Consider the following 16,380-nt stretch of genomic DNA (forward strand, 5'->3'; position numbering starts at 1 on the left):
AAGCATCAAGTCACGTTCAATCATCCTTCCAGGAGACCCTGCACAAAGCAATTTAGAAAAGTCAGTGACAAATATGACTTAAACAACATTTTCGCCTTGGGCCTTCACTGAGGGTCAGGAGCGATTTTACCCTTTTTGGCCAAACTGCTTCAAATTTAAGTCTCAAATTGCTTCACAAGGCAAAGTCAGGTCATTTTCAAGGTCAGGAACCAGTTAGCAAGTCCATCAAAAACAAGAAATTGCACTCAGGATAAATTTCGCCCTGGGCCCTCTCTGAGGGTCAAGAGCGATTTTCTGTTTCAAGCATCATCTTGCTTCAAAAAATTTGATCAAAACTCACCTAGGCAAGAACACACAATTTCACCTTCAAAAATGCTAACACTTAGTCAAAATTGGATTTTACCCTAAAAACCTTTATCAGACCTAACCTGAGACCTATTTGACTCTCCTGAAAGACTTACCTAATTTCAATCACCTCAATTCTTAGGGAGGACACTTAACAATTCTCCAAAATTTGATTGGACTTAGCCTGAATGACATCCAAAAGAACCCCTAAGGTTTAGCCCTAGTCCAGATAGACAACTCACTCACTCAAAACCCTAAAAACAGAGAGAAGAACAAGCAGAGAGAAGCAAAAAAAACAAAGCAAAAAGAGGGGGTCCCCATTCTAATGGGGTGATGTGTGAAATGGAAGTCAAGTACATTGAACTTGGATGTGTTGACGTGGCATCTTCTGATGAGTTGATTAGTTGACGTGCCACCTCAACATAGATATCTCCTGATTACTCAACATCGTCACTTTGCTTGAGTGTTTGTGATGGTTCATATTCCCAAATTGCATCATCTTGATGATCAAGTTTCTAACTTTGCTTAATTCTTCTGAAACTATCACAATGTCACCCTTGATCATTCTTGCATTTCATTCTCATGTTTGGGAATTCACCTTGTTGTACTGACCTTGATCTTGAATTTCTTTTTAGAAATTCAAGATTGTTGTAAAATTCATCTTTTATAATTGTAATATCTTTCATCTTCATTCACTATCCACCTTCTTTCCTTGCATGACTCGGACCTTGATCTTGATCTAATATCCTTGCAACGTTGATCTTTCCTTTGCATTGATGAGTTCTCTTTCATCATAGAGCAAGCTTGCATTGTTGAATCATCCATGTTGTGATTGCATCCTTTGTTCATCTTCTTGCATATGTGGATGTTGTCTTTCATTGTTGATGAATTCGCCTCCATTTCGCAATGTCTTGATTTTGTCCTCTCTCACGTTCTTTTGCACTTTCATCTCCACCTCTTGCATGACTTGGAGCTTGTAAATCTTTGACCTTGAATTCCTTGAACATCTCAAGGCTGCCCTCCTTTGCATTGTTGAATTTTCCTCCATCGACCCCTTTGCAATCCTTGGCCTTGTACTTCCTTGCATCAAACCTGCAAAACAGACAAGTATTGAATCAAAAACACCTATGAAATGAAGGAAACAACATTAATCTTTCACAAATCTCATCATTTATAACCCTTGCAAATCTGGAAGTGGAAGTTCAAGTTTGGAAATACTAATATTGCAGATCTGGCTCACACATTACAGGTCTGGAAATGACAATTTAAATCAAGAAATCAGCCCCCAAACTCGCCCTTGATCTGCTCCAATTCGCCTTAAGTCTGCTGTAGTTCATTGTAATGTGCAGGGTGATAGCTTGGAAATTTGCCTTTGATCTCCTTCAATTCACAGTTGAATTGCCTTCCTAATGTCTGAATTGTGTTGTTGTTCCTTGATCTGCAATTACTACCTTAATTTGTCTCTCTGCCCCGATTATTGTTTTAATTGCATTTTTGAATGATGAAAATGAGAGGTTTTGATCTCATATTATACCTCTTTGTCTACCCTCCTCACCAAGGTTGGCTCATTATCATCTAAAGTGTTTCTCTTTACCCTATTAAGGCTGACTTATTATGTCTTTGATCAAATACACTTAAGAGGCCGACTTGTTATGACATTTTGAGTGAATGCATTATCCTTGGGTGCGATTTAGAAGGGGGAAGGAAATCTTGTTTGAGCTGGGCGGAATTGCGAAGTAGAGAGGAAATTGCACTCTCCCTATTGCTCTTCCTTGGGCGAAATTGCAAGGTGAATGCAATTCACAAGTTGGGTTGTGCATTGCAAGAGGGTTTTTCATTGCAAGGTTTGGTTGTGCGTTGCAAGGTCGGGTTTTCATGATGCTCATGCAATATATGGCAGGATTGCAAGGTAACCTTGCAATTCTGCCTTGCAATAATCAGAACAATTTTGCCTTTCACATTTTCATATTTTCATTTCCACTTTCACATTCCCTTGCTTACAAAATTTCACATTCCAAAAGTGCAATCCTTGAAGCTCACCCTTACACAATACCTAATTTTACAACTTAATTCCTGGACCCACTCCTAGACTTATCAAGACAGAACTGTCTCACTCTAAGGCTAGAAACTTTGAAATTATTGCCAAGCTAACTAAACAAAACAAAAATACTGACCTAGGAAGTGAAAAGTGGGGGTCACCATTTGCAATGGGGCGGTGTGTGAAAACATCACAACATGTTGCTTTTTGTTTTTAAGTATTTTACTAAATAAACAGCAAGGAAATCTTGTTTTTCACAGGATAAATAATCTTGAATACACTTCTACTGTTATATTTTAGTTACAGCCATGCTAATTGCAGAAACAATATTGCTTAGTAAGTATTTTGCCAGAGCAAAACAATGCACATGGTCATCACAATGTTCTTTCTAATATGCATGTTATAAAGAATCTTATCTTGTATATTTCAAATCTGTTATTGATTTTGTTTGATTAACACCATGCTATGTATATGCCTTGTCATGCAGCTAAGAACCTACGGCCTTTTAATGATGAACTTGTAGTTTACATACGCTCTGCTGGACCAAGTGTTCTGGTGGGTCAAGTATGGCAAGAAGGCAGAAAACTAGAGCAGGTACCTCAAAAATTTTTAGGGGAGCTTATACTCATCAAAGATTATGTCAAAGAAGTAAATTCTGCAGCGAGCACAGCCGCATGATACCCAAGGGAGATCTATCTTCTTTGTACATATAGCGGAAGATTAGCCTAGAATGGTATATATTTCACCTTAGATATTGTATGAAACAGGGATTTTCTTTGAAGATACAGGAACTTTGGCTTCATAAATTTATTCTGATAGGAGCTCGTGGCATTCATGAAGTAACTTTTGTCAATTTTGGATTATTACATATCCAATTATATAACCATGAATTCATATTGTTCAATGCTGACTGTACATAATGGCAAAGATATAAAATACAGGCTTGTGCAGGAAGTACCATGTTTTCATAACATTCATTTCTGTCATTCTAATGGGTCTCGTGCAACTATCACCCATTTCAAAAATGTTTTTCAAAGAAATGTAACATTTTTGTCAAATTAGCCATAAAAATATTAGTTGTACTTAAAAATGGATATATAGCGCTCTTGCTTTTGTATCTGTCCAATTTAATTTTTTCAGCATGCAACAAAGTTGCATGAACACGGATATGGATACAAATATGGATATGGCCATTTTTGAAGACCCCCAATATCAATACGGCTGGATATGACTTTCATTAAAAACACATACACATATTTAACATATATGTTATTAGAGGAGATTTTCATTACTTCAAAAGAAATATAACATAAATAATTATAAATTGATTTAACAATTTACAATATGCAAAAATAGTAGAGATGCATTGGAAGATAACCCAAAAAATTGGGTCGCTGAAAGAGAAAAACATTTCATTTGTCTTTCTCATTTGGTGTAGGTTTTGTTTATACCATTTAAAAAAAAAATTGCATGAATGAAGTTTTTTTTAAATTAAATTCAGGAAGATTTGCGTCAAATTTTTTATTTATTTTAAATCTGATTCTTTGGCATGGTTGGAAAATCAAGGTTTTTTGGGCACGTGTGGGTATAGTATTCGACTGCATCCAAGGCGTATTGGATACGGGGATACGTGTGCCAAGGAGAGACAAAGGAGTACCTGGCTACTCCGGGTAGCAATTATCTCATTTTGTTTCTATGTTCCAATGGCTGTTTGCAAAATATTGTGATTAATGGACAAAGAATCATTACCATGAGAAATTTGGACATGTGGAAATGACCATGTTTTTATAGTTTATCTTATTTTGTTATTACGACAGCAGGTGCTCAACCAATTTGGTTCAAGTTATTCATGATCCAAGTTGTGCTTCCTTGTTTGAATGTTTCTTTTGAGAAAGCTTGTGAGGCAAAATTTAGTCTTATATTAGTTTGCTATAACAATTCGATGGATTTTTACTGCTTAGCTTGCATTGTTATGTGTTTGTAGTTCAGTCTAGTGGATAGTAGATACACAAGCCCACTTTGCTTTTTGGCCACATCAATGGGATTGCCGTTCAAGGTCCATAGTTAAGAAGGTTAAAAGCTGAGGCACGTCTTAGAATTAAAATAAAATAACAATTCTTTAATTAGATTTTTAAGCACTTTGACAAAGCTTTGGGAAAATATCCAAAAGCCGTTGCAGGCTATCACAAAACTGCCTCGGGAATCTATCTATAATCAATAGAGATTGCACAATCCACTACCATATAAACACGAGATTCTTGAAAAACAAAGACTATAACTATTATCAGAGTACACAATATCAACTTTTACAAACCTTGATCAAATTCATCTCTCCTGTATGTCTGGTAGACTAGCTGGATCACAGTCCAGTAGCATAACAAGCTTTGTATCCAAGATGGCATAACTGGAAGGATGCATGCCAGGAGGGATTGACATTTGACACCCAACATAGCCTATAATACAGAAATTTTATAAGAGGTAAGCAATCTTTGCTTTCTTTACCAATATGGTTCCTAGTCCACGTCTGGCAAAGTATTTTGATATTTAAATGAATTTTAACATAAACTTTATCATATTTTGAAATAATTATTTTTAAATGCAGCAATCACATTTGAATTAAAAAAATTTCCAGTTTTTTTTCTCATGTAGCATTATTTCAAGATATTTTTTAGTGATCACTCTTTCAAGGTGTTAAAATATTTTAAACTAAGAAATAAAAAATCCTCCTAAATACTGTGCAGTTTCAATTTCAGTCTGTTAATATATTTATATTGCTAAATTATTAATAAAAGCAAAATTGAGTCATCGACATTGGATGTTTACTTTACACATTCTTTCAATGCTTTAGAAATAATAGTCTAATATTGGTGACGAATTAAGATTATTAGAGGCTGTAAAATATATTTAACTTTATATTGATGGAAAACACTGGGAAAAGCATCAAATCTCATCCCTGTTTTACCTCCAACTGGATTTGTGCCATTCCCAGCTCTAGGAGAAACCACGTCCAATCCCAGGATCATCCATTCCTTTCAGAAGAGCATTGGAATTGAAATCTGGCTTGCAATTTATTGTTGTCCTCCACAATCCTGAAGATCTCTACTTGTTTTTGCATGGCCATCCATCCCCATTTTCCCTTTCAAAGAAAACAGGTCCCATGGAACATACAACTCACTCTGTGCTCACAAACAGACATGAATCTTCCCGTTGGATAAGTGAAATGCTTAGACAACAGTAAGGTTATGTTGGATAGAACCTTGGTTACCAAAGTAATTCGCTATCTCATTCTCTTCTTGAAAACAATTGTTTAAAGAGTAGCGTAGCCAGGTTGTTGCCAAGTCTCTGGTTCTTCCGGAATGTTTTCCAAATTTCCAACAAGTGGGCTGTTTTCGTAGCCTTAATGGTGATCTTGCAATCTCATTGATGATCTAGCCTTTAATACTTTAAGTCAATGCTAGCGGGAGGCCTTCAAAAAGCTTTTAACAAGCTTCGATGTTCCTGTTTCATTATTTGTTCAGGATCTAATGTTAATAGAGAATGGTCCAATGAATTTCCTAAATTTATTCCCCAAAATCCCATTGGCACCTGCCTTCCATGGAATTTCTCTAGGAGACTCTGTGAAAGTTCCACTTATGGTATCCTGCTGATGGGTTCTCCCACTCCAGTAGGTGAGTTAATTTGGAAAACTCTCATATCTCGCTAGTTAGTGTAAATAGAAACATGCTCATTTGTTCAATACAGGATGCCTGATATAGAAAAATGATGCTAGACGCTCCAAAGTTTCTTCAAACTGCAATAGATATAGATGGGAAGTGTGCATTTAATTGAAATTGCCTGTTGCCTCAAGCAATTTCATTTTAAAGCGTAACCTTCGTCGGCTATTTTCAATGAAGTGATCCTGTTCCAGCTATGTGACTAATCTATGATAGTAAATGCTAGTTTAGGTGCCATGCGAAAAGCTGCCACATATATGTTGATTGAATCAGTTTATGCAGAAGAGGTTTTTGGTTTTGCATTGAGAGAAATATTGGAACTGCTCTGTAATGGCACCCTTAAATAGGTAATTTACTTATACTTAATAGTAATGAAAAATCAGTTCATAATTGGGTACAAAGACACCCGAAAGTGTATATCAAACAATTTCAAATAAAATTAGCCTAAAACCATGCACCCTGAGCACTTCTAATTCTTTTGGACTGGCTTTGACCTTTTGTCCATTAGCGACATTCTATTGTCTAAACAAAACATTTATGTATAAGAGTTGGCATGTAGTCTATATCCGATCAGAATACGGGTCCTTATTCTGTAATTGTGAACTCTCAAATATGTTGTTTTTAGTTTTGGTTCAAGATTGTAGATGACATTTTCATAGCCACTTAAGTATGCAAATGAGTGGAAGGAAAGCAAAAATAGAAAACCAGAATGATAGAATAAATATGTATTTATTTAACAGGATTGTAAAGCATATAAGATTGGGTGTGATTACAATGTGAGATATAGGTGAGTATATATAGGATATATCACCCGTGAAACTAAAACACAACCAATGTCAATGTAAGATAATATGTATAAAGTCCTTAAGTAAACTTAACCTAGTGTGAAAATGACTTAATTGGAGAATCTAACTACGAAATAGAGTAGTTAGGAAATATACACCATTCACACTAACGCCCACACAACCTCCTTCCTTTGGTACAATTTAGGGGGAAGAAAGGAGAAAAACAATCCAAGATGGGTCTTGCGAATAAGGATTGATGAGATACCCATATACAAAGATCCCATCAAATCATAAGAGGAGAAAACCCAATGGGAAAAAAATCCCCTATAAGAGGAAAAGATGAAGGGTTAAAGGATCGCCTTTTAAGAAACGTTTTGCTCCCCTAAGATTGTACTAAGATGGATTTACTTACTCTCTATGAAAGGTTTGGTGAAGATATCTGTAATTTGCTTTGTTGTTGGGCAATAGTATAAATCAATGACTTACTCTTGAATTGACTCTCTGAGAAAATACATGTGGATCTTGATGTGCTTGGTTTGTTGATGATGGATTTGGTTCTTCGAGATTTAGTTGTCATAATAGATGATTGATGATTTCTAAAATGTGATGTCTAGTATAGTGAGGATATTCTAAAGCCAAATAGCATTAGTAGTACCATTAATAGCTCCTCCTTGAGACTTGGCCTCAATTAAAGAGAGAACAATTGTGTGTAGCTTCTTGCTAGATGTCAACAAATGAGATTGGAACCAAGGTGATACCAATAACTAGATGTGGACTTGCAAGCATCACGATCACTAGCCCAATTAAAATTTGTGCATCCAATCAAATTTGAACATTTGTTTGCTACATAATGATCTTATAATTGCGAGTGCTTTGTATGTAATGTATATGTGTTTGACATCTTTCTACTGAAGTTCATGTGGCTTTTTCATGAAGCATGAAACTATGTCAAGCACAATGGAAATGTGGGGTGAGTATAAGTAAAGTAGATGAGATTATCGACAATTAGGTGATATAAAGTAGGCATCAAGAAGTGTTGTGGTACACTTTGCTTCAAGCATGACTCTAAACAAAAAGGGAGTCGACATAGGCTAACAATTAGCCTATTAAAATGAACATACTTAGACTCAACAAGAGAGATCCTTTCAATCTTGAGAAAGTAGTGCAAGAGATCCAAGTTGGTATTGACAATGGTGGATGAGGTGCTTCTCGTGACAATCAAATCATCAACATAGAGAGCTAAGAAAATAAGATTATTCTCCCACCTCAAGATGTACACATTCAAACTTGAGTGGCATTAAGAGAACCTGATTGAGAGAAGAAAGGAGTCCATCTTGACATGATAAGCCCATGGGGCCTATTTGAAGCCACATATAGATTTTTTCAATCTACAAATTAATGAAGAATCCTAACAAAATTTATTGTGGCTATTCCATGTGATTCTTCTCTTGTAGATCCACAATTTTCACATCCATATGATGTACAATCCAATTATGAGTTGCAACAATAGAAAGAGTTAGGCAAATGAAGTTCATCTTGGCAACAAAGCTAAAGGTCTCATTGTAATCAACACCAGGAACCTGCAAGAAACCTTTGGCACAAGTCAACTAATCCATTCGATACGAATTTGGTTCAATAGATCTATTTACACCGAACCAATTTTTCTCTCTTAGGAAGTGGTACAAGTCCCTGGGTTATTCCAAATTAAAGACATGTGCTCTTTCTCCAAGGTTGAATCCCACTCAGCAATGCCTGATGTTTCACGAAATGAATATAGATTTGAAGATATGGCAATGTATGAATATAGAATCGCTTGGTGTTGTGATTGAGTCTTCCGAGTGTCCAAAGGATCTTCAACAAGAGTGAACGCAGACTTGAGTGTCTGATGATCCTAGTGAGGCAGATAAAGGGATGGAGGAGGAGAATCCTTAGGCTTTAAATGTGAACTTGACAAAGCGGTGGTATAGCCTTATGGTCAACTCGATGATTAGAAGACACTAAAGGAAAATCCTTTGTGTTGGTACCATCTAAATCCGCTATGAAGAGCTCGTGTGTCTTAGGATCCAAAAGACAATAACTAATGAGAAATTTAAAGGTAATAATAAATATTTGTTAAATCAAGTAACTTTAGACAATGGAGATTAATTAAAGTTACTAATGAGCAATCGTGAGAAACAAAAGAAAAAAGAGATTATAAAGGGAGCCTTTGAGTTTGAGGAAAGCATGCAATGATTTTATAATTTCTTCAGTTGATTTGAGAAGTTCTTCAAATTCATATTCTGGTGATTGGAGCTGAGAACACCGTTTTCGTCTGTGCGGACCTAAATGGACTCGGAAGACTCGGCCAAAGTTGGAAGACTCAGCCAAAGTCTTCAGTTTGGGTCTTAATGGAGATTTTCAATATTTAGAGAAGCACAGAATTATAGGCTTTTTCAGAGGTAAATATCGAGATGACTTTCTATAATCATTTATGGCTTTTTGTACTCAATACATATCTGGTCTATATTTTCTATCATAATGTTAAATGGTGCACACTTGGTATTCTACGAAGATAATCCCATTATTTGTCTGAGTTATTGGGAGGCTGAAGATATTATAAATGGTGAACTATCGAGGGATTCAGGCGATTATACCTTTTATATACTGGCACTTCGAACTTTATTTTTGACGTGATAATCACAAAGTAACAAAAAATGGCAATCGAGTTTCCTATAACCAGCAAGATAACCTTGTGACACGGGGTTCCCTGTTCAAAGCTGACTATATTGAAGAAGATTTATTCCAAAAATATATTGAAGAGATGTATTATCATCTTCCATTGCGGCGAGCATTGCCAAGGATTATTTAATGAAATCGGGATAGAAGAGACTGCAGTTTCTGAATGTTTCTGCACTTTCATATGCTCAGCAATTCTGCCATAATCAAACAGAGGTCCGACTTTATATTCCTCTGCTATATAATCATTGCAGTTATTTATATGTTTTTATTTTTCTTATCATTATGGTTGTTATTCAATAAAACATGGTGAACATTCAAACTGGACCAACAAGATGGGAAAACAACGACTTTACAAATATAATCCTGCAAATTGTTTTCTATAAATGTTTTGGACAAACTGTGTAAATTTGGGCAGTAGCCGTAGGGGTTTTTTCAGACGCTTCATCAAAGAAATGTGTGCCATGTAGAGGAGCCACCAAGCTTCAAACAGAGTGATTCCTTTTAATGCCTTATGAGAAACCCTATCCAGATGTGAGTAACACAATTGATGCACTTGAGTATTGGGTTGAAGATATCAATTGGTCTGGCTTAAACAACACATACTAAGGTTTGATGTGTGTGTTTTTCATGTGAGTCTCGGTTACAAATGTCATTTTCTTCTTTTTTTTTCTTTTTTTTTTCATTTTTCTTTATTTTTCAGAATAGTCGTATTGGTCAGATTCCCAAAAAAACTTGGAAGATGGTTTTAGAGGCACTGATTCTTTTAATAAAATAATTCATTTAAATTGATGAGTATAAATGAATAACATAGTATACTAATTGCAAAAAAATTATAAACCACGAAAACCAAAAAGTAGAACTTAGGATTCCAGGTTGAAGCAATAAAATAATTCATTTAAATTGATGAGTATAACATAGTATACTAATTGCAAAAAAATTATAAACCACGAAAAGCAAAAAAGTAGAACTTAGGATTCCAGGTTGAAGCAATACATGGCATAATCAATATCGATCACCATTTGATCATAAACCAATACAACCGATTCACCAAACTCCATCGATTAGGGTTTGGCACATCAACAAGTAGGGTTACCGGTTGATCTCACTGCTTCTAAAGTAATACCGATTTCCTTTACTTGCACAACTACTAGTTGCAAAACAACATCATAACAACATCATTACTAGTTACAATTGACATCAATGACAACACAATAGTTCATCAATGCAATCTTCAATCAAATACCAACATATATATGTATATGGATATTTATATATATGTCTATATTCGTATGTATGTATGTATGTGTGTGTGTGTGTGTGTGTGTGTGTATTTATATATGTGTGTGTGTGTGTGTATTTATAGATGTGTGTGTGTATGTATGTATATATGTACCCAAAAAAATTGGAGAGCATAACTAGTTAAAGCTATGCAAAATAATACCACCCAGAATAGAGGGTATGCATACTAAAAGGACTTGTATTATGAAGAATTCACCTTCTTGTTTTGAGTTGTCTCAAAATTATCCAAATCTGAAAAATATCACAGCAGTGAGGTTGATCATTCAATTTGAGATTAACGTTCTCTAGAACTTGTTGAAAGCTAAAACCATAGTTGAGGAAGGAAAATGGGTAAGAGAAAAACAACAGAACCCGAAATGCAGTTAGCATTTCAATTATTTTAAAAAATACACTTAGACATTGCAATGACAATAGAGACATGCCATGTATGATGTTCATTCAAAATTTAAAGATCATATGGGCAGTTGGCGACTATTAAGCCGTTTACTTTTCCTAATATAGGGGGTTAGTTATATTTTATAATGCTTTATGCATTGATTATTCAAGAAAAATAAAATAAGAACCTCATTGGGTGGGGTTCATTCGTATTACTAATTGTAACCTAGGAAATAATTTGGTAGATGCAATAGTAGAAGCCAAAATTAGAAAATAAATAAAGTTCATGGTATGTGATTGAGACATGTAAGTCAAAACCACAAAAGGGCCAAGAGAGACACTTATCATTGATAACATCTCTAAAATTAATTCTGTTGTTAGATGATTATTGGTAATTTATATCAATTCTGAAGCTCATCGAGCTAGAGTTAACTAGTTAGCAACCCTCACTTCTGGATAATGCTTAATCAATCCTTAGTATGAAAAGGGTTGGCTAGAATAAGGGTACTCGATGGTTAATTAAAATACAAATGATTAATATTAAGCTCTCCAGAATGGAACAATGATAGTTCTAATTCATAATTCATGCTGAATATATAAATTTGGTATAAACATGAGGGTTAGATACCCCATTGCCTACCTTACTTTTTTCACACTAAGGTAATATTTTTTAGAGGTAGACCTTGAAATAGTGAATCTAGAGGGGAACAAGAACACCTTTAAATACAGTAAGGTTGAATCTTAATTTTGAACAAGCTTGGATACTCAGTGGGTAATAAAGTTCAAACTCAAAATATGAACTATGTGATTGAAATCCAAGAAATCGTCAAGTGGACATCTGTTGATTAAGTTCTTAGGAAAGAACCAATACCTAAAAGTTCAAGTTGCAACCATGAAGGGTTAAAACCATATGCAACTCAATGGCCAATATTAGCTAATAAAGGCCAAGTTTGGGCTACTTTAATGGGTTATAATATTGGAACCGGGTGCAATGTGAACTAATCAACTACTATAATTTAAGAATGATGAATTTGTGTGGGAAATTGGCACATTATACGAGGTGTAGTGAAATTTGCATATCCATTAATCATGGATTCAATCTTGTATTCATGAGAGAGTAGGTTGCTAGCTCAAGGGCACAAATGTGAACTCAAAATTTCATTAATCTAGGGTTTTGACATAAGATAGGTTACACCATAAGAGCGAAAGTCACCTCAAGTTGTTGACCAACATGTGAAATTGGGTCCAAACATAAATGACAGTCGATGAGCCTCATAGAGTAAGAATGCAGTAGCATAGAGACAGACATGAGTACTTGGATACCTTCAGGAATTTAATCCAACCAAACAGGATGATGAACAATTGACTTCATGAATTAGCGCGATTGCAATGGCATAGAAACCCTCAGTCAAGGTGATGTTACTTCTGTAAGCGTCAACTAGTTTGTTAATCCAGATACACAATCTAGTCATAGGTCATACTAGTTTGGGGTAGCCTATAGTGTATGATCGACTAGGGAGCTATGAGGATTATCCACCAAATTAGTTGGCACGAGTTAGACTTTTTGTTGCTTCTCTGTGAAGGGTCGGGCCAATCCAGTTGAATATGGCACAAGGGACTAGTAAGTTCGTGGTTGGACGAAAAAGCGTCTCGATGATACTTTCACTCCTCATTGGTCTATTGATAAAGTTATGAAAGTTCAGAATATTGGCACCTGGATAAATCATTTAAATTGTAATGTTAAATTTTACATTCGTATCTACTATTTTTTCTCATAACATAGATCTTTGTTCAATTAAAGTTTCAATTCAATGTTGTAAAAAAAAAAGCTGCAATTTTTTCCCTTCTTTTCTGCTATAAAGATGTAAAAGTTGTTATTTCAAATTTGCACAGATTGTTGCATGTTACAACAAGATTCTCACTACATCTTTTGGTAGGGGAGAACTTTTAGAGTTATAATCAGATAGGCATACCTGGCTCAAAACATATTCTCCGTGTCCTCACCCAATACTCTCTCCATAGTCCAACCTTCATGGGGGGAAGATGACGGTTGGCAAAGAGATTGGAATTATTTGCAACTGTAGCCGAAGCTCACAGTTGCACTCAAGCCTTTTAATATCCCTTTGGCTACCTTTGGCAATTTTAATACCCCTTTGGCTACAAGGTAAATTGTCTATCTGCTTCATGTTGAGACTTCTCCAAATCTTCTGCAACATGGCTCCTTCAACATCATCAAACCATCTTTTCTTATGCCAAAACTCAACATCATCCCTCATGCACTTCATATCGCAACCTCTGCATGCAAAAGCAAGAAAGCCTCTTAACATAAATAATCTACCTTTGGACATACACTCATCTCTTAGGACTTGGTAATGCAACTTATGCATAATATAGCCGCCTTGTTGAGGAATGATGACTAGAGGTGACTGATTTGCCATTTCATTTAATTGCCTTCCTTTTCAAACTTCGAAGTGAATGCAAGTGAGCATCAAGTTTGTACACTATTATAATTTTGATTTATCCCAATACTGTATCAATCCATGTGAACTATACCCTTTTGTTGTCTCGGATATAGAATATCTCAAAAAACATGCTTTCCTTCTCAAATGGTAGCCATAATTTTGACATAAATGTACATGACACCAATTCTAAAATCTCTTGCACCGACATTATTAGGCTTTGAAATTTATTGGGACACTCCTGGATTTTTGGCAGTAGGGCTAATGATCCCTGCTTGTCATAGATCATCAAGACTCTATGCTAATTTATTTCTCCGCATTGATTGCTAATTGCTTATTGCCTCGTGTATTCTCTCCCTAATTCAGATACTCCACCGCTTCTCCATCTTGTCAGACGACATGAATCTATTAACTAACCTCTTTTTCTTTTCAGATCTTGATGTTACATTTTATCCCCTACATATGACCTTCGTGGGAAAGCATGGTCTTTACATTTACCAACAAGCATTCTTACCTTATCCCTGCATGCCCACAAAGTATTTCACTTGTGTGTGACCCTCGCGAGGAAGCGGGGTCTTTTCACCCTCTACAGTACTTGTTCTCCCCGCAGACCCGCGATCAATATCAGGCTTCGTTATAAAACTTTGCGTGGATGCAGGGATAACACTCCCATCTTACACTTGCTCCTTGCATACCCATAAGCACTTGTCACACTTCACTCTGACCTGTGTCGGGGCGCGAGAGACACCCAAGGCTAAGACACTTTACCTTGTGTGCCTGCATAACAATTGAGGCAACAAAAAAAACTTTGCAGGTCGTGGGCAACAACCTTAAGGATGGAAATAAGCATGTGCACTAAGCTGAAGGGTTTAGGATCGTGAAAAGGGGTCATCCCTAGTGAGTAATTATAAAAAGAAACCTAGGGAAAGACACACTTGGAAAATAATAGTGGCCAATCGGCTTAACAAAGGGTTTTGGGGTCGGTCAATGTGATGATATAAGATCCTTCAACGCATACAACTTAAATAGCCCATCGGTTGAGTAAGTCAACTTCAAAATAGAGGGTGAAAAATCAAATGCAACCTAAGCATCCATACTTGGCCATTTTCCTGCAAATTTTGACACTTTTGGAAACCTAACATGGTGAAACCAAAACTCGGGATTATGAAAATTTGACAGTCCTAACACATAAGACTCAAAAGAGTCAAGTGTTGGAAAGAGGAGAGATTAGAGATAGGGTCATTGTAGAGATCAACTTGGACATGAGTGAGGACTAGAAGGAGTTAGCATAGGCACACGCCCAAGAGATCTAAACTAAACAAAGAGTTGATAAATTGATGGAAGGTACTTTAGAGGATGAAGCCAAGCTTTGGGAAGAAGCTCTGAAGGTCACCCACAAGCTATAAGATGACATGTTAAGATCCAGAGAAGGAAATGTTGATGCACCAACTCTATTGAAAGATAATCCACAATACCATAAAGAGCATCGATGATCAGGTTCAAGGCAACACAAACATGCAAAGAGATGATGACACCCAACAGAACAAGGGAGATACTACCGAAACCACCACAACGATAGATAACACAAGGGAGGCATAGAGGAAAATAGGGAAGAGTTTGTAGAGACAGGAAAATGGAGATGTAGATGATAAGGAGAAGGAAGAGAAGACAAAGAGGGAAGAAGGAAAGGACTAGGAGGGGGAGAAAGGCCAAGATAACATAAATGAATTGTTCGCAACCAAGGAGTAGGTGAATGCCATCAAAAGTTTTCTAGCATAGAAACAACAACTACAACTAGCTTTGCAACTGCTATAGCTACCAATTTCCTTGTACAATATGGGATCTTCTAGTAATAATATGTGAATGATTAAAAAACTTTCAAGTAGTGGAAGAAATTTCTAGACCATATACTATATGACTAAAACTAAAAACCCAATATAATACATGTTGTTCCAATTTTATCTTCTTACAATTTTTTTCCATGTTGTAGACACTAAGATAATTTTTTTCTTTAAATTAATAAAAAAATAATACAACCACAATAAAAGCATAAAAAATATCACTACAAATAGCTACAACAAGCATAAACATAATCTCAACTGAACAAAACAAAACAAAACATCATCCAAAACTTAATAGACACCTAAATAATATTTAATTCAAATCTTATACAATAAAATAATAATAATTTTTTTTAAAAAATTAATAGAGAGCTCCCTCTTCCCCAAATATAATCAAATGCATTCAACATAAACCTTTAGAAAAGCCAAAAACCTATTAATGATTTAAACACGGTTAATATAAATTGTAAATGGGAACATTCAAACCCTAAACTTAACCCTAAGAGTTAAGGCTTCATAAATAGCTTCGACTTCTTTAGGGCATGATCGTCTGAAGGGATTTTGGTATTCTTCGTTATTTTTCTAGTTTCTTGATGTGGATTATATGTTCGCTGTAATTTATTGTGATCTGATTTTAGCGCAGGCTTATAAATGTCGTGTATTGCTTCTGTTGGTCTGATGAGCATTTTACTGAGAAAACCAGTCTACTCAAAAAATTAGGGTTGACATGATGACGAGTTAGGGTTTATGATTTTCTATTCGTTAAATCGGAGTGTGAGTGAAGAGGATGAGGGAGTTAAATTGGCT

The 16,380-nt window shown here is 35.7% G+C and overlaps 1 protein-coding gene across 2 annotated transcripts in view; it reads left to right on the plus strand.

The window, feature by feature from the left end:
• The window catches only part of LOC131036391 (uncharacterized), a 122,449-nt gene extending 118,949 nt beyond the window's left edge, over positions 1 to 3,500 (plus strand). For both annotated transcript variants that reach the window (XM_057968274.1, XM_057968273.2), the window contains exon 8: positions 2,871 to 3,500. In XM_057968274.1, coding sequence (XP_057824257.1) covers positions 2,871 to 3,061 — 191 coding nt within the window. In that variant the 3' untranslated portion in view covers positions 3,062 to 3,500. The remainder of the gene's footprint in view (positions 1 to 2,870) is intronic.
• The last annotated feature ends 12,880 nt before the right edge of the window (positions 3,501 to 16,380 follow it).

This window comes from Cryptomeria japonica, chromosome 5 (assembly GCF_030272615.1).
Source record: "Cryptomeria japonica chromosome 5, Sugi_1.0, whole genome shotgun sequence".
Taxonomy (NCBI): domain Eukaryota; kingdom Viridiplantae; phylum Streptophyta; class Pinopsida; order Cupressales; family Cupressaceae; genus Cryptomeria; species Cryptomeria japonica.